The sequence below is a fragment of the Trifolium pratense genome, linkage group LG5, assembly GCF_020283565.1.
Source record: "Trifolium pratense cultivar HEN17-A07 linkage group LG5, ARS_RC_1.1, whole genome shotgun sequence".
In the NCBI taxonomy this organism is placed as follows: domain Eukaryota; kingdom Viridiplantae; phylum Streptophyta; class Magnoliopsida; order Fabales; family Fabaceae; genus Trifolium; species Trifolium pratense.
In genome coordinates, this window is record NC_060063.1 from 877,009 (window position 1) to 897,009 (window position 20,001).

General features: G+C 32.5%; 2 protein-coding genes across 2 annotated transcripts; one reads left to right on the forward strand and one right to left on the reverse strand.

Moving 5' to 3' along the window:
- The first annotated feature begins 1,235 nt into the window (after positions 1-1,235).
- Positions 1,236-8,536, forward strand: LOC123885485 (protein tesmin/TSO1-like CXC 5). Its single transcript, XM_045934770.1, has 8 exons — positions 1,236-1,946; positions 2,939-3,046; positions 4,102-4,279; positions 5,068-5,418; positions 6,126-6,235; positions 6,315-6,409; positions 6,808-7,227; positions 7,995-8,536. The coding sequence occupies exons 1-8, from the start codon at positions 1,663-1,665 to the stop codon at positions 8,222-8,224; spliced, it is 1,776 nt and encodes a 591-aa protein (XP_045790726.1). The 5' UTR covers positions 1,236-1,662; the 3' UTR covers positions 8,225-8,536.
- Positions 8,537-12,674: 4,138 nt separating this feature from the next.
- On the reverse strand, positions 12,675-19,524 carry LOC123883176 (peroxisomal fatty acid beta-oxidation multifunctional protein AIM1). Its single transcript, XM_045931913.1, has 18 exons — positions 19,269-19,524; positions 19,067-19,138; positions 18,518-18,580; positions 17,783-17,839; positions 17,606-17,673; positions 17,144-17,225; positions 16,977-17,032; positions 16,524-16,820; positions 16,342-16,428; positions 15,905-16,079; positions 15,399-15,520; positions 14,901-15,064; positions 14,479-14,733; positions 14,075-14,196; positions 13,842-13,963; positions 13,291-13,439; positions 13,044-13,182; positions 12,675-12,922 (listed from the first exon to the last, which is right to left on the reverse strand). Exons 1-18 carry the CDS (start codon positions 19,360-19,362, stop codon positions 12,878-12,880), a joined length of 2,169 nt encoding a protein of 722 aa, XP_045787869.1. The 5' UTR covers positions 19,363-19,524; the 3' UTR covers positions 12,675-12,877.
- Positions 19,525-20,001: the final 477 nt, after the last annotated feature.

The following is a 20,001-nucleotide window of genomic DNA, read 5'->3' on the forward strand; positions in this document are numbered from 1 at the left end:
TCAACTTCGATCAACTATTGATTCACATGGTGATTAAGTTCGTCAACGATGTAGATTTGAAGTCATAAGTATTCTGGTCACTTTGATTTTATCATATTATTTGTAGACCTCTACCTGTATAATATGGTGTCCCTGCCAACTGAGCTAAACTCACATCAACTCTCATGCTTATTATGAAGTTTTAATCCCCCTATTTTAGATTTTTATGAATTTTAGTCCCCCAACACAATTTGGTAAGATTTTAGTCCACGTCATTATTTTTTTTAAATCAAATATTTTAAAAATAATAAAATAATTAATGATAATTAAAAAATAATAAAATAAACATTTTTACATTATATAATAATAACTAAAATAAAGCTCTTTACATTATTATATAACTAAAAATCATTAAATTACTCAAAGAACTCAGAAAAGCAAACGCCGGTTCTCAAATCATGACACCGTAAGAAATCAGAAACACAAATAATCACGCTCGTGTTAACATCCTTCGTCTTTGCTCTTAATCTTTCATTGACATTGTTCTCAATTGTTAACTTTTTTTTGGATAATTTACTGATTTTTTATTATATATGTATAGAAGTTAATTTTACTGTTTTTTTTTAAATTAGTATTAATTAATTATTTTATTGTTTAATACTTTTAAAATATTTGATGTAAAAATATTAAAGACATGAAAACGTTTTGTCATAATGGACACTGCCATGTCAATAATATAAGTTTGACACATCAGGAAAAATTTGACCAAATTGAGTTCGGGGATTAAAATTCAGAAAAATCTAAAATAGGGGATCAAAACTTCAGGTTTTTAAAAATAAGGGATAAAAAAATTGGCTTTTAAAATAGGGGGATCAAAAGTTAAGATTTTTCAAAATAGGAAATCAAAAAGTTGACTTTTAAAATAGGAGGATCAAAAGTTCGGGTTATTCAAAATAGGGGATCAAAAGTACATTAATGCCTATTTTTTTTATATTTTATCTTGGAGATTAGAAATATAAATATAATTAGGACTTGGGAGTGTTATTTTTTAAAACTTTGAGTAAAAAAAAAAAAACTAAACAAATCATTAGGTCATAATATTAATAAGGATCCATTAAACAAACAAGTCCAAAAATTAAATAAAGATCTTTTAAATTTGGTAAAAAAATAAACACTTCTACAAATCACAACCGTCCAAAAGTTCCCTCTGAATCCACCGTCCAATAAACCTGAGATCAAAATCCAACCGTCAAAATATTCACAAATCAAATCAAAAAATTGAATTTTCAAAACCTTGTAAGAGAGAGGGAGTAGTAGTGTTGTTGCGTTACCTTCTTCTTCCTCGCAACCCTTTCCCTCTGCAATTCGCTTTCTCTCTCTCTTTCTCTAAAAACCTTCGTACACTCTCTCTAAAATCCTCTCTCTCATTTCATCACATCACCAATTTTCGATCCAAATCACAATTCATCACTTTTTCTTATTTTGAATTTCAAATTTAAAATTTCAAACAATTTTTTTTATTTTTTATTTTCAAAATTAAAATTCTCAGCTTTGAAATTGATGTTATGTTTTTCACTTTCTAAAACATCATCCAATTCGAGCTAATTTTAATTTTTTGAATTTTTTTTTTAATATTTTTTTGATTTTCGAAATTGTGTGTTTCAATTGTGATTGTGTGGTTTGATGGAGGAAGGTGAAGGAGGAGAAAGTGGTTCAAAGAATGTTGTTCCGCCAGAGTTTGTTGTGGCTGTTTCACCAACGGCGGCGGCTGCTACAACGGCGTGGTCGGATGCACCGGCGAAGAAGATAGTGAGGCAGCTTGATTTTAATACTATGACGGAACAATCGAAACCACCACAGCAGCTGTTGCAACCGATGACTGTAATGACGCAGAAACCAGTGGCTGGTTCGCCTTTGCCGCCTCCGCAGCCGATGATAGGACTTCAACACTGTTCTGTGAGGGTTGGGTGAGTTTGTTTGTTTGTATTAAATTCTATACAATTTTGAATTTTGTTATGAAATATCTGTTTGATGAAATTTGATGTTCTTGAAATTTCAGGATTTATTTGTTTGGTTGATTTCAATTTCAATTTCAATTCTTTGTTATGTTTGGTTTTGTTGGTATGTTGTAATGTATTGTGTTCTTGACGTGGAAATCGAAGATGGCGGGAGTTTAAATTTGTTTTCGTATATGACACTGTAGATTATAGATAGGAATGTTAAGAATGTAGGCTTTAATTGCATACACATTTTTATGAAGTTTTTAGCTGTAATTTGACTAGTTTCCATTCATGTTTGAAATTTTAATATGTTGTGGGATGTGATTAATAAGTGTTTGGAATTTAGGAAACGGATGTTTAGCGGTAATCAGTAACTGTAGTTAGTTATCTCGAACATTGACCTAGATTAGACGGTTGAAATTCCAAATTTACTGAAGTCCCAAAGTGAGCTGGTTAAAATCTTTTTAACGACTTAGATTGATTGATTGTGGTGATCGGAAGGAATTTTGACCGTAGGGAATTTGGGTACAAAGGAATTAGACTAGCGACACTTTATGATTATGATTTTTTAAAGTTTGCAATGAAGGGTCAACAAGAGCATAGGGTTACTGTTACAGATAAGATTACAAATTTACGATTAAATGTATTAAAGGTAAAGTTTGGTTGAGTGATGCGCATTTAAGAGAATATGATAAATTTATGCATAATATGGTTTGGACATGCGAGAGACAAATCAAGAGAAGTTCTTGATAGAAGAGTTGATTTCCTGATGATCCATAATTCTGAAGTTTTGATTTTCTGAGACATGATAACTATGATGTGATATTAGTATCTATGTTTTTGTCTTTATGTTTTGTCATTCATATATCCACTTTGACCGTGGCTTCTTGCAAATATCTTCATGTAAATGATCAAACAACTATTATTGATCTTCAATTAACTGACCTTTAATTTTCCAGGAAACCGGAATCTCCCAAACCAAAATCAAGACCTAACTTTGATATGAAAGAAGGTACTCCAAAGAAGCAAAAGCAATGCAACTGTAAACACTCTAAATGCTTAAAACTGTAAGAAAATTTGTTCCTCTCTATCTCTTTCTCTCCCTTTCTTTGTGTGTGTATTTCTTTGAATGGTGTATCGAGACAATAAGCACATATCAGCATATGTGTGTGCATACCATAAGCTAGCATACGTTCTCACATGTGCATACCATAAGCTAGCATAGTTATCACAATTTTGTACGAGTATATATACTGTTGTTGCTCTTTGAAGTATACTGCAACAGGTTTCTGTTGTTTGGAGTGTTGTTTATCTATAAAATGGACCCACAGTGTGTACAAATCTTCCCTCAACCTTTTCATGATAGGAGTTTTGTAGGACATTGTTGCCCCCAAGGAATTTCCTCACCTATCAAATTTTTGATTGTTAATTTTTTGTTGTTTACTGATTTTAATTTAGTGATTTTAGTTCTTTATCATTAGTCAAGTTGCCTTATATCAAAGGATTTCTTATTTTGCTTTTCTTTCCTTTTATTTTGTGCGGTTGTGTTTCATTCCCTTTCTTTCTTGGCTTTTGATATTTTCCCTTGATTAATAGATGACCCATAAAAATTAAATTCACAGTGGAAGATCTAAAGTAGAAACCTATTAACTCAGCAAATAGGGTACAGTAAACTACTTGGGTGAGCTTGAGCATGTGGCAGTCAGTTGCCTGCACTGACATGACTATCCACATTTAATTTTTTGTGGGGAGGGGATTAGCTTTCTGATTCAACGATATTGAACTATCCTGAATTGGCAAGGAAAATGGAAATAGTTGGGAATGTGAAAAAAAAAACACACCTGACCCAGAAACAATTCGGGGAAATTTTTATTGTCTTCAGCGATATATTTTTTATATAATATGTATTATAGGTAGTTTTAATGCATAGTCGATGGATTCCCATTACCAAAGTAAAGCTCCATTTTATCTGAATTATCATGAAAAATATTTTTACCTTTGGTCAAAACTTACTATCTTGAATTGTTTTATCCCTTTCCTTTGGTAGAGGCCATTCTTCAGTATAACATACTAGCTGCTATAAAATCCTACATGAAGTTGACTTTCAAAATATTTTTTGTAGATATTGTGAATGTTTTGCATCGGGAATATATTGTGACGGTTGCAATTGTGTCAATTGTTTCAACAATGTTGATAACGAAGCTGCTAGACGAGAGGCTGTTGAAGCTACTTTAGAGCGTAATCCAAATGCATTTAGGCCCAAAATTGCAAGTAGCCCTCAAGGAGCACGAGATAGCAGGGTAAGTAGGTCTAACTTTTTGTGATAGGTAGTATAACATATTTTATTCAGTATGATGGAGATCGGTTTAGAATATAGTGCTTATTTTGATTCCAAAAAGTCTTGATTGTTCTTTTATTGAGCGTATAACGTTTATTTTTATTTTTATGACTTTTGTGCTAATAATACAAGACATTGCTCCTATTATCTTTAATATTTATTCCTTTTCATCCTGGGATATTATGCAAAAGTAAAGGAATTTTTGTCGATATGATAGGAGGTCACTTTTTCAATGTGATTTTTTCCAACAGTAGAAAGCTTTCTTTTAAATTAAGTGCGCCGCCATTCCATAATTGATAGTTATGGAATTACACATTCTACTTATGAGTTGCGGCTGAAAATCAATTTTCTAGAAACAAGTTTTCTTGATATTAAATATTTTTATTGGATGCATTGGCTGTTGTTGGTCCATTCCCCTCAATATGTTGAACTATATTCTTGCAAATTTCTGAAAATAATTTCCTTGTAAAATAACTTAATGAAACCAATTCATTTTGATCTTTGTTTACTTATTTATGTTTGCTTTCTTTTAGAAACTTAAGGGTAGAAAGTCAATAATGCTAAAATATAATCAGAAGTAAATTGTGCCAGTACTGGTTTTTTTGTTTCACATTCCAATACAACAATTTATATCTTCACAAGAATTTGGACGATTCCTGATTTTATTTTCTGAATCGGCTGGATCTTATTATTTTTGGTATCACATACTATATTTTTTTGCTGACTGTGACAATTTGAAAATAAATGTAGGAGGAGACTGGGGAAGGTTTAGTATTAATAAAACATAACAAGGGGTGCCATTGTAAAAAATCTGGCTGTCTTAAGAAGTACTGTGAATGCTTCCAAGCCAACGTTCTTTGTTCTGAGAATTGTAGATGCATGGACTGCAAGAACTTTGAGGGAAGTGAAGAGAGACAGGCTTTGTTTCATGGAGATCAAAATAACAACACATATATTCAGCAAGCGGCAAATGCTGCCATAACTGGAGCTATTGGTTCCTACGGCTATTCATCACCTCCAGTATCAAAGAAAAGAAAAGGTCAGGAACTCTTCTTGTGGCCTACATCCAAGGATCCATCAATTAGCAAGTCGGGACAACAGGTAAAACCTGCTCATTGCACAAGTCATACTGGTACAGGGGTTTATTTAAACATAGGTATTGGTTAACATTCAAACCAGTCGACATAGCAAATTTTAGTCATATGAGACATGATTATCATTTAGTATCAAAGATTCATTGAATTAAGTTTTTATAAATTGAACTTGGGTCCAGTAGATATGTCAACTTGTTAATTTAAATTCTAAGGTATTAACAAATTAAAGTCTGAAGCCAAAGCGTTATTTTCAATACCATGATGAATGCTAGCTGCAGATTATGGTGAATACTGTCAGGATTCATGAGCGTCTTTTGTTACTCAACTTATGTACACTATCGTCATGATATATTTTTAATTTTTTTGAATGTTTGTTACAGGGGTTTATTTAAACATAGGTATTGGTTAACATTCAAACCAGTCGACATAGCAAATTTTAGTCATATGAGACATGATTATCATTTAGTATCAAAGATGCATTGAATTAAGTTTTTATAAATTGAACTTGGGTCCAGTAGATATGTCAACTTGTTAATTTAAATTCTAAGGTATTAACAAATTAAAGTCTGAAGCCAAAGCGTTATTTTCAATACCATGATGAATGCTAGCTGCAGATTATGGTGAATACTGTCAGGATTCATGAGCGTCTTTTGTTACTCAACTTATGTACACTATCGTCATGATATATTTTTAATTTTTTTGAATGTTTGTCAGGTAAACCATGTTAAAGGTCCAGCAGCAGCATCCTCATCATTGTCACCTGTCCCAAATGCTCGAGTTGCAAATGCAACATTAGGTCAAAGTCCACAAAAATTAAAGTATAGGTAATATTCGTCATTGGTTATATATATGAAATGAAAGTAAATTTACTCAACTTAGTTGCTTACTTGATTATTTTTTAAGGTCTCTTTTAGCAGACATTGTGCAACCACACCACCTCAAAGAGCTTTGTTCAGTTCTGGTGCTAGTATCAGGACAAGCTGCAAAGACACTTGCAGGTACATTGACATCTAAAATCACCAATCATCAATTGTGTTATTGGTTTTAAATGTCCATCGTGTTTTCTTCCATTCTTTTGTTCTTGAGAGTCTTTTCCTATGCACTTGTCATTTTCCCACGCTTTTCCTGTTTTTGTAAACAAGCTCACTATTTCTATTTAGTATTTAATGTATGCGCATTATAAATGGGCCAATCACTTGTCTTTCAATTTCCGTTGGGTTATCTAAACTTTGCCATATGAAACTTTATCGTAATTACGCAGCTCTAGACTCTATCAAAGTACATCGTAAAAATGAAAACCAAATAGCTTAAAATCACACCAAGGGTAGAATACCTTTTTCACTTCCATTGTTTGAATTTTTTTCTTTCTTATCAATTTTTGGTTTAATTTGAACAGACCAGAAAAGTTCAGCAGAAAAACGTACAGAAGATCAGGCAGAAACTTCCCTTGCTTCTTCAACTCAAGAGCAATTGCCTAGTCAAAAAGACGTTGATGTTGAAAAGGCTATGGATGATGATTGTTCGAGTGCAAATCAAACAGATAAGATCAGCCCAAGTAATTCCTGTTCAGATGGTGCTGATGTCCCAAAAGGGAGGCCAATGTCTCCTGGGACTTTAGCTTTGATGTGTGATGAGCAAGATACAATGTTCATGAGAGCTTCCTCTCCCATTCGGCCTATGAACCATGCTTGCAACACATCTTCGCAATTTCCTAGTGGACAAGGAGTGACAGAGGTCTATGGCGAGCAAGAAAGGATTGTATTAACACAGTTTAGAGATTTTCTCAATAGAGTTATCACTATGGGAGAAATAAATGGTAATATTTTCCTCTCCAGTAGTTATAATTTTACCTTTAGAAATATTCATAAATAAAATCCTTTTGTATCATCATTGTGGCTTTGGTTAAAATTACCGTCAACTTTCCATTTTTTGCAATTGACCTCCTAAGCTTTGAAAAACATCTCAACAACTGCTTCTATCAGTTTGTTTGTCTTTCTTACCATCTCCAAGCATTAAATTTTTCAACTGCCAATCTATTTTGTTCCATTGTTCCTCTGCAAGTGCTTCTGCTCAACAGTAAACACTAAACTGTACATTTCACAATAAGAGAACACTGAACCTATTGAGACACTGTAATTATTAAGGGGGTCAATTGCTAAATTTAGTATGCTAAAAATTGAAGGGCCAAAGCACCAAAATCAGGACACACTCGTTTGGATGTTATTATCCTTTTAACTAGTAGTTCATTGTTGAATATTATGTCAAAGATAGTCTCAGACTCTCAGTACAGATAGTCAGCTTTGCATGCTATGCTATGTCATTGGTAAGAATTTGGATTCCCTGCAGTCAAGAGATCCCACATTCACGTAGTCGGGAACATCCATGGCCGTTCGATCAAAATTGGACAGTTATAAAAATGCATCAAGTCAAATTACCAAACTTGAATCGGGACTGTCTAATCTTTTATTGAACGGCCACCAAATACAGGGAATCCCTATCCCTGACTAGACTTCAGGGTAGCTAGACATATTTTCTCATTACACTTTATTGTTAAAAATTGCTGATTTTTACTCCCAATTTCAGAGACAAAGTGTTCTTCCTTGGCTAGAAGTGAATTAGAGAATCAAAAGCATCCAATCAACAAGGAAACTGGAAATTCAAGTACTGACATAGTACATCAGCAGGAAGCTACTAGCAACGGCGATCCCAAAACTGTAGTTCCACCTATAGCCACAACTTCAACACCTGTGGTCCCTCGCGATGCTGTAGCTGAAAACGGAGAAACTAAGCAGGAGATGGAAAAAGAACTATGAAAAGAATCTAACTTAGAAGAATTCGCAGAGATACCCCTTCTAGAACTTCTCTGTAATGTAATTAATAAAACATTGCCATTAGCCTTTTTATTTATGCTTCCCTCCTCTGTGAAGGTCTGTTATTAAGAATACAGGCCCCACCATTAGTCCATGGAAGATCAATTTTTTCTTTCATCAATTTTCTTATTCTACATTGGCCATTCATAGATATCTAACTTAATTTTTTTTTAGCTTCAAGATTGTTTTATTGTGATGCTTGTAAATTGCTGAGCTATAATTTCATAAATTATATCGTTTAGATATTGCTTTTGATGGCTCGTAGGTCATAGCTTATAACTTAGAATGTATTTCTCCTTTTCTGGCTTAGGGGTTTTTCTTTTTTTTTCTGTCTTCTGCTTATATTCACTTATATTTTTTTGACATATATTCACTTATATTTTAGTTCACTAAATACTACAAGAATATTTCATAATATGCAAAACTGAAGGGAATATCATATAAAATGCACTTTTTATAGTAACCATCATAATATTTCGGTCTCAAAAATTCTATCAGATATACCTTTTTCTCATTTTTTTTCTTTTGTTAAGAACTTTTTATCTCATCTCTCTATTAAATTACATTTTTCAACTTGGGATTATGAATAAGTAAACATCTATGCCAATTTGGCATGAAAAAAATTAAAAATGTAGGATGCATTGTATTGTATAGAAAATTCCATTTTTTTTTTGAAGAAGCCAAAATGGTACACTACCTAACACAAGACGTACCGAGGTAAACTACAAAAGATTACAATAGAGTCAAAGAAATGTAATCACAATCAAATCATACAAGGCTCAAACACAACAATGGACTAGACCACCAGCTATGGTAGTTCGAAGCTAACGTGATACTCGTCGTCTTCAACCACCTAAAGGAGAAAAGCTTGATCTTGTCCAACAAAAGATGAGGTGTGCCTGTTGAGCCTTTGAACAAATGATGATTTCTGCATGTCCTTTATCTTATTGTTTTGTAACACTTTGGACCTTTATCTTTTGTTTGTAACATTTTAGTTTTTTATCTCTCAAAACGCATACACTTTGGTCCTTTTCGTAATTTTCACGCACAAAAATGCTGATGTGGCTATCCATCTAGGATTATCTTATTTTCTAATTTTTTTTATTGAAAGGAAAAAAAAATCCAGAAAATTTATGAAATCATATTAATGTATTCATCATCCTATTCATATCTTCATCATCATCATCATCATCATCATTTTTTTCCTTAAACCAAAATAAATTTTTACTCAAATACACCTCGAATCTTTGTTTTATGTTTATGTTTTTATGTTTGTGTATTTATTTGTTATTTTATTTAATTATTTAGTGGAAATTGAATTGAAGAAGTCTAGGGTTTATTAAGAATTTGGGTATTTTAATTTTTGAGTTTAAAAAGGGATTAAATAGTACATAAAATAAAGATTCAAGCTACTTTGAGGTGTATTTGAGTAAAAAAATTATTTTGGTTTAAGGAAAAAAATGATGATGAAGATACGAATAGGGTGATGAACACATGGACATGAATTCATACATTTTATAATAATTTTTTTTCCTTTCAATAAAAAAAGAAAGATAATCCTAGATGGATAGCTAGCCACATCAGCATTTTTGTGCATGAAAATTACGAAAAAGATCAAAGTGTATACATTTTGATAGATAAAGAACTAAAATGTTACAAATAAAAAATAAAAGAGCAAAATGTTACAAAAAAATAAGATAAAACACCTAATATTTTTGCATATGAATCTTGAATGTTTGCAATAAAGGGGTCAACGAGAGCATATGGTTACTGTTATAGATAAGATTACAAATTTCCGATTAAATTATTACACACAAAGTTTGGTTGAGTGATGCCCATTGAGGAGAATATGGTAAATTTATTGATAATATAATTTGGACATGTAAGAACAAGATTAATAGAAGTTGCCGATACAATTGCATGGAGAGGATAGCCTCCAAAATCTAATAGGCATCGAGGATAGTTTGTAAGTATTTATTTATGGTGCATTTGATCGGTTAAAATACAGGAGATTGGACTAGACAATTTTTGTTGTACCCTGATTGATTTAGAAACTGATTATGAGACTGAACAAAATAGGTAGCAAATGACGGAAGTTTTTGTCCCTCATTAAACCACGAGACAATTTTTTGTCAGGAGTACAACTATAAGAAATATGAAAATACCTATTTTATTTTTGAATATAAAAAATATTATCGCCCTATCTCTCTCCGGTATAGTTTTATCATGTCATGTACTATCTTATTCTGTCTTGTACTATTATGTCTAGTACTCACTGTTTTGCGAATCAAACGCATCGTATGACTTAATTTTATTGTAGAATTTAACAATTGTACTAAAAATATTTGGATTAAATTCTATAGTTTTTGTGTGTGACTGTTTTATTAAATCATGATATAAATTTAAAGTTTATACAAATGTTATTGATGATTAATTTATGCCGAACAACCGGCGAGTTCTCTCATTCTAACCAAATTTTTCTATAGACAAATCTAGAAATCAACTCTCTCCTTAAGAGACACAAAACATTTACTACTTGAAACCAATTAATTATTGATTTTTGTGACTATTTTTAGTACTTATTATTAATAAATAAATAGAGTTCTTTTATGGTGTTTTGGTTTGAAAAAAAAAAAAAAGAGAGAAGAAAGAATACATATTTTTTTTTTATGAAACTCAAACTAATTTAAGTTTAATTGAATTGGATAACGAGTTTAGTCAAAACCAATCTAATCCGACTGGTTGATATGATCAATTAATTTGATTTGATAAATATATGTAAGGAATTATTATTATTTTTTTATGTAAATGTCACGAGCTGATTTTATATGAAAATTAAAAATAGAATTGTAAATACCATAGCCATAATAAAATAAATATAAATGCACATAAAAGTTGCTACAAATAACCCTCCATTATGTTTAAGTTAAGAAAAAGAACCCTTCCCACAATCTAAGCCATTCAATATCTAAATACTATATCAATGGTCAGATAATAGACTTTTCCCACTATAAGAAAATTGTTTGGCATTCCGGCCACATGTGTGGTGCATACCATGAGCTAGTATATATAAGACGGTGCGACCCCAAATTGTGTGCAGAACGCGGGAAAGAACCTCTTTGGCCACGACCACCGAGGGCAGCCATTCTAAACAATGCTAGGTCGTCGTACTGGTTCACGAACATTGATGAGAAATATGCCATGGTTTCTTTGTGATTTCTTGGAATTGATAATCTTCGTGTGTGTGTGAGAGAGTAAATTATGATCCCTTTTTTGAGAGATGCTTAAATTACATTACACTCCCCTCTTATGTTAAAATATACACTCCCCTCCCCTCTCATACAAAATATTTTGGAGAAAATTACACTCTCCTCCTTTTATAGAAGCTTGAATTTCATTCTCCCCTTTATATTAAAACCTACTTTTTTCTCTTTTAATAAACACTTCATTTTAATATAAAGAAAACCTCTAATACATTTTTTGTCATTATCTTTTATTGACATCATTAACATATAATTTTAAACTATGTCATAAATTATAAAACTATACAAGATAAAATAAAATATTTTCAATAAATTACTAAAGCCAAATTTTCAAACTTTTTTTATTTTTTAAATTTTTTTATTTAAAAGAAAAAATATTTTAAATTGAATTTTATATTCTAAATTCATATAATTAGTATTCAAGTATTAAAAAATAAATAAATAAATTTCTTAAACTTTTTTACATTAAATAGTGATTTAAAGTTAATTGTTATCATTTTGTCAAAAAAAAAGTTAATTGTTATAAAAAAAATAAAAAAATAGACTAAAGTGTAAATATTAACATAAGAGGGAAGGGGAGTGTAATTCAAGCTTCTCTCAAGGGAGAAGGGTGTAATTTACTCAATAATATAATATTGCAACATTTTATGCAATTATATAAATATAATTTTTTTAGTCTATTTTAAGATATATAACCATAACCACTTTGTATTTCAATCAGATATAATATTCAATCTCAGATGACATGCATAATTCAAATAATCATATTTAATATTATAAAAAATAGTTATATTTAATACGTGAAAAAAAAAAAAGAGATTTATTGAAATGCATAACTTTAACTAATGAGAGAAAATCAATTAAGTGTGAATCATATAATATTTAAAATTTATTTTTAATTTAAAATTAATAACATATTAATTTTGTCATAAAACTAGATTCACAACAATGTTTATAAAGTGTCTGACAAAGTATCTAAAAAACCTCATTGCATTGAACCACATTTTTTTAAAGAGGATTCAAATCATACATTATCTAAAAGCATGCATCTAAACCGCACAAATTTTATGGTTTTTCTGAAACATAAATGTTTAGGACCAAAAGGGGAAAATCAAAACACAAACCAAAGATGAAAGGCAATTGATTCTTAGCAATCTCAATAACTTCTTTGAACTAACCATGCAATTTCAAAACATAGAAAGCAAAGCATAAACCTCAAACATTTATTTTTCCTATAAACTTTTCTTTTAGTTTTGCTGGTAGGGGTGAGAATATTATGAGCTAAACATGGAAGAAAGAAAATATCAAGAGCTAAATTCCCTATCCTAGAATATCATAGACGTGCCTTTGTCGTTGGATTAGATGAAGCCGGTGCACTCTGCAGGCAATACAAAAGATAATGTCAAGCATGCTCTAGTTGATATTTAATCAATGAAATGTAGCAATTATACATGCTTATGATGATTTGTTTTAAATAATGAAGGAGATTTTTGTCTTACCAAAGGAATGCCTTTTATTGCTCTTTCTTCCAAATACTGTGATGGTTTATAAAAGTTACCATATAATTGTGCCCATTTTTTAAGGCTGTTATAAATATGCTTAGCTCCGACCAGATCAGCCCAGAAAACAATGCCACCCCTGCCAAAAAAATTGATTGCAATGAGACATAAGTTAGTTGTCGCCTTTTATTCCCTAAATTATTGTAAAGGTCGTTCTCGGTCATTAAGAGAAGGGAAGGGGGCATACCGATAACTTGGGAAGCTCATTCCAAGAACAGATGCAATGTCAAGGTCAGATGCTCGAATAACAACTCCTTCTTCCAGAACACGACAGGCCTCGTTCACTATTGGAAAGAGTATCATCTCCACAATCTCTTGATCGGTGATAGATATGGGCTGTAAAAGTAACAAAATATGAGTTTTACTTGCCTCGCTGATTAAACCATCATCACATTAAAAGGCAACAATGTCAGTTTCAATTTGATGTTAATATCAATAGGAATCTATGGCCCTGTTTGGATAAACAACATAATTAAGCGCTTATGATATAAGTGTTTATATATAAGTTTATTTCTAAAACAAAATATAAAATAAAGTCAAACTATTTTCATATAATCTGTTTTCATAAATTATCCTAGAGAGCTTATGAAAATAAGTTCAAACAGCTTATGGACATGCCTTAAGCTGTTTTCATAAACTCTCTCAAACAGTCTCCCAAGTGCTTATGCCAATAGATATGCTCAATCAAATAAGTCAATCCAAACAGTTCCTATATGCGACACTACAAAATAGAAGCACCTTTCCATTCGGCATGATATTGCAAATTCTTCTAGACTCCTCAATAATTGGTAGTACTGAAGGGTCAGGTTTTGGTTTGCTACCCTTTTCATAAATGTAGTACCCTTTGCCGTTATTTTTTCCTGATAAGACACGGACGGAAAGCATTAGTTACTTGCAGCACAAGTAATGCCTCTAACACAAAAGAAAGCATAATTTGTGTAAAGGGTAATGATCAACAGATCAAGTGTTACCATTTCTCCCGCTTTTGATCAAAAGATCAACAAGTGGAGTTTTGAATGTACGGTCAGGAAATGCACCAGCAAATTCTTTTCCAACGGCTAAGGCAACTCCGTAGCCAGCCAAGTCCTGGAGCCTGCAAAAGCCATAGAAAGACTGTTTCATGATATAGAACCGCATGGAGAGACTTATGCTCGGTGTCTCGGATCTGATGCCATGAAATCAATAACTATTTATTTATGCAAGCCTTTTATCCTATTAGCATTTTGTACGTAAGTTGAGACTTAAATGCGTGTTTACAACATAATTTCTATAACAATGAATTGCATTAGAAACTTCAAACAGCCATCAGATTAGTGGCATATGCATTTTGTTACAGATTATAAAAAAACAGAAACATTAAGAGAAGAGTATTTACTGTAAAGGACCCATGGGAAGGCCAAAATTGGTTATCAATCTGTCGATTCTGAAACCATCGACCCCTAAGTTGACCAACAAATGGGCACCTTGTGCATATGGGAAGAAAGTTCTGTTCACGGCGAAGCCAGTGCAGTTACCGACCACAACAGGAGACTTTTTTATGACTTTACCAACTGTAATCAGATCAAGAATAACTTGTGCAGAAGTTTTATTTGTTCGAACAATCTCCAAAAGAGGCATAATATGAGCAGGACTGCAGATCAAGAAGCAAAGTCAGAAAGCATCCATAGAACATTTTCAAAATGTTATTTATAACAGGATCTTTAAGTACACAAACGTACGTACGCGCGCGCATGTGTGAATGCGTATAATTTTCCTTTAAAAAGAAAAGGAAACAAGAGAAATGAGTTAAATAATAACCTGAAAAAATGAGCACCGACAACACGATCTTGAGAGCTGATCTTTTCGCCAATAATGTCAAGGTCAATAGTCGATGTGTTTGTTGCCAAAATGCAATGTGGGGGACATATCTTCTCCAGATCACTAAATATTTCTTGTTTAAGACTGACTTTTTCAATTACAGCCTGCAAAGAGAGAACATTAATACTAATTAGCTTCTAATAGTATAAAAAATAAATGTTGCATGTCCTCCATTCATAAACAGATTTGGACATCGGACATGACACAGACACGTCAATATAGGTAATAATATGTATCTGTGTCGGACATCAACACATGTCAAACACCAAACATGCTAGTGTCGGTGCTACATACCACGGGACAGTAAAAATAGACTTAAAGAAAAAGTGCATAACAAAAACACTTCGAGTTTGACAACTGCAAAAGACCCGAATTCCAATGTTTGGTACTACGCAAACTATTTACCAAGTATAACAAAAAAGACTTCATGAAACCAACCTCAATGACCAAGTCAACATCTTTAAATTCTGTGTAATCTAGAACACCTTTAAGCAGTGAGAGAGCTCCTTCTGCCTTTTGTTGGGTCAACTTTTTTCTTGTTACTAAGCCACGTACATTTGCTATCATACAAAAGGAAACAAAAATATATTTAACAAGTCGTATAGCATAAAGTTATATGTATCAAGGATGAGACTGGTTTACATTTAAAGGCTGGTTATCTTCAATTTCTTAGATGATATAAATGATAGAAAAATGATAATTTTTTTGTAATATTATGAAGCACGGACACGTCGACACCGATAATAGTTTGAGAAAATGAAATAATTAAGTGTAATACCGACACGGGACACGGCTAATCTGAGGAGAGTCTATGCTTCATTAATAACACGTCATTCATAATTATGGCAACTTGACAATAATTTTCACAGACCAATTATGAACTAATTAGTCTTGTGTATCAAATTATTCCTACTTTAATGACATCAAATGACTGGAAATGTCACCTTCTATAGTTTTTATTCCTTTCTGAAGATATTCAGAATTGACTTCCTTGAGTATAACACGAATGTTGCCTAGTATAAGTGCTGTAGCAATGCCGGAACCCATTAGACCTCCCCCAATAACAGCAGCTTTTCTCACATTTCTTGGCTTTAGTCCAATATCAGTTACACCAGGAATCTGCCGAAAGAGAGAGTCGGTGAATACATTAAATAAACAAGAGTAAACTCACAGCAGCTATTTATCAAGTTCAGCAATGAAAAGATGAGAAAATCCATATTAAAAACTGAAGTACGAAACCATATGAAATTTTGGGTTTTCAGTTATTTGTAGGGAAGTACAATTAGTACTATTATACCTTTGTTGTCCGAGAACTAGACAAACAATATTTCTTTCTTTAACAAATGTTAAAATATAATAATTGTTATATCTAGCCATGTACCTTCGATATTGTGCGCTGAGCAAAGAAGACATGAATTAAACCTTTTGCGGTTTCAGACAATACTAGTTTCTTGAATACTTCTGCTTCCTGCAATTAATTTGATGGTAAATAATAATTAAAAAAAAAAGGTAGCAAGAAACTTGTAATGCAAATCATACTAGAAGAGGAAGAACTAACAATACCCTTAAAACTCCACTGTAACCTCCGTGAATTATCCCATGTTCAATCACATCGATGCAAGCTTGTTGTTGAGGCAAATGTGAAGCAGTTTTCTTGACATGTTGTCTGGCAGTTGCCAACACCTCACGTGCGTCGGAACCAAGTTTTTCTGTGATATGAAGTGAACGAACCCAAGGTTTGCGCCTCTCCGCAATATCAAGAGCCCAAAGCCTTGACACCTTAAGTAACTCTTCAGGAGATACAATAGCATCAATAAGTCCTAGTTTCTTCCCTTCTTCCGATGAGATTGGTTTTGATGTCTGTAAGAAATGCAAATTTAACATATGTTTATAGCACCACAAAGGTGAAAAGAAAAGATAGAAAATCATGTACGCGGAAAAAAGTTTCTTTTTTTTTTTTAGTGTGAAAATGCAATAGAAGCTAAAACAATTGGAAATGAATGGTTAACATCTTACCAGCATCATTTCAACAGCTTTAGCCGTCCCAACAAGCCTTGGAAGACGCTGTGTACCTAGTAAATCAATAATGTTTGTCAAGATTTCAGTGAGTGATACGAAGACATGAAAAGTTTCTTACTCCTAATCTACATTACCAAACACAAGAGCATGCAAATGTTGATTACCTCCGAATCCGGGAATAATACCAAGTGTCAGCTCTGGCAGGCCCAGTTGAGCTTCCGGAGCAGAAACACGTGCATGGCATCCCTATACAATGACAAAGTATTACATTACAATGATGAAAGTTCTATACCAATCTAACGGTTGTAACATAGGATTCACCAGTATTGTCAAATAGCATCTATAACCACACTATAGTGCTATAACATTATAGCGTAACTGAATTTAAACATATATATATATAGCTATTGTTCGGTTGTACGCTATTTAGTACAAAGTGTTGTCAAATCGCAGCTATAACGCTGCTATAGCACTGCAGCATAGCAGAATTTTACCAGGCCTCTATTTTACACGATTCTCAATTGATAACACGCCCTAAACATGCCTCCAAGCAACAATGAAGACACTTGCAGAAATAATTCTTATTTAGAAGAAAAACATGCATTCTCAATGACAAATAAACTAACCATGGCCAATTCTAATCCACCTCCAAGAGCAAGCCCCTGTACTGCTGCCACAACAGGCTTCTTTGAATCTATAATTGCGAAGATTCGATATTACTAATCAATGATGTTGCAATTTGCCACATTCATGCTAAAAGAAACATCAAGGAAGGAAAGTTAAACTTAAAGAACCGTTATAACCTTCAATTGAGTTGACAACTAGCTCCACGGATACATCAGGGACAAGTGTGATATCCCCTATCAAGAAAAAACAGCAAATATATAAAACTCAACCATAATTCAAGTAAGTTTTGTATAGAATACGCGCTTCTGAGCAATTTCTACAACAAAAGATAAAATAAAGTCAAACAGTTCGCACATAAGCTATAAGTTGTTTTCATATAATGGAGAGCTTATGGAAATAAGCACAAAACATCTTATAAACATGTCATCAACCATTTCCATAAGCTCTCCCAAACATTTCTTACAATTTATGAAGCACGGACACTCCTCAGAATAGCCGTGTCCCGGTGTCGGACACCAACACGACACCGACACTTATGATTACACTAAATTATGTCATTTTCTCAAATTATTATCGGTGTCCGTGGCTGGCCTTCATACAGGATATATACAAGATTCACAACCATAATTCAACTAAATTTTGAATCTAGCTAGCACAATTAGGTCATGTTTGGATAAACAACTTAGTTAAGTGCTTACAGTATAAGCGATTATCAAGTATTTCTATAACAAAAGATAAAACAAAGTCAATATGTTTGTTTTCATAATCTATCATGGAGAACTTATGAAACACCTTATGAACATATCATTAGCTGTTTTTATAAGCTCTCTCAAACAGTCTTACAAGTGTTTATGTCACTAAATAAGCTCAAATAAGTCAACCCAAACAGTGCTTATACCAATCCAGCTTACCAGTTTGGTGAACTTTCTGCATTACACTGATGTCAAACCCTCCAGAAAATCTCCCACCATTACCTGAATTCAAGAGAGTAAGACATAAAACAATTGCAAATTTTCATACTTTAACAATCAAATCAAATGATATTGATGATCCATTCCATTCTACAAATTGAACAAGGTAAATACTCTCGTATACATTTTATTTGAATATGTACTGGTACACCGTCGTGGTGGATAATTCTGATAAATCTAAAAAAATCAATAAACAATATTTGTGAACCTATCACAATTATGCACCTCAACAGGATCCTGATACATATCTAAATAAAATAAAGGAAAATGTTAAACAGTGCCCCTGTTTATAGTAATATGACATTGGAGTTTGTACGGTCAACTCCTCAAAAGTCTAAAAGTGTTCTTTTCAATTTAAAAGTTTTTTTTTTCCTTAACCAGTGCACCGCACCGGTTAGCATGACCTATGTGTAAGAATTCACTATTGAACAAACCCATTTTCACAAAAACAAAAATCATGAATAAATAAACAATCCAAAGAAAAATTACCAGTCAAAACTATAGCTTTTACATCATTCCTCCTTGATGCTTCATCAAATTTGTATTTCAACGCCCTAATAACTGATCAAACCAAACAACAACAAAAACATGAAAATTTCACATAAGTTGATCAAAACAACATCAAAATTAACTAATAAAAAACTACAATTTACAACAAAAAGAATGAAAATTGATGAAACACTAAGCTTACTTGGAATAGCCAAAGCATTAACAGGTGGGTTACACATAGTGATAACAGCAACACCATCATTTCCAACCTCAAAATCAACCTTAACTGATGCCATGTCTAAGAGGAAAAAACAAATCAAAAGTTGGTTTCTTTATGAATCAAGAAAGAGTTTTTATGGATCAAAGGAAAAGAAAACGATGTGGGTTTATAGTTTCCTAGAGAACAAAGAAATTACAAAGGTGTGTGAAAATGAAACATTGACTCACCGACCGGATACGAGGTGTGTGTAACACGTGGAGGGGATACAATCAGATGGAAGCACCACCACAGTAAGATCGTGAGAGTGTAACCATCCCAACTCAATCGGACGGTTCAGATATCATCAACAGCATGAAATCATAACTTTAGTCCAAATTCATCAATTTATTATTTGCGTAATTTTCTTTCCATTATACCAAATCAAATGTATCATAGTTCATGGATTTTCACCCGTCTCATTTTTGCGTGACGGGTTATTTTTAACTTTTTTTTTTTTCATTGAATTTTCACTTGTCACGCAAGTTGTTTATATCTGTAATAGAAAAAAGATTGGTTGCATAAATGTTGTCAAAATCATCCCAAAATAAAATGAAGGTGAACATTCTAGAAAAAAAAGAAGTAATTTTGGCAAGGACATTAATTTTTAACCACTAAATTACTTGACAAAAATATAAAGGTGAAAATTATAGTAAAAAAAGTAAATATGGAGGACAAA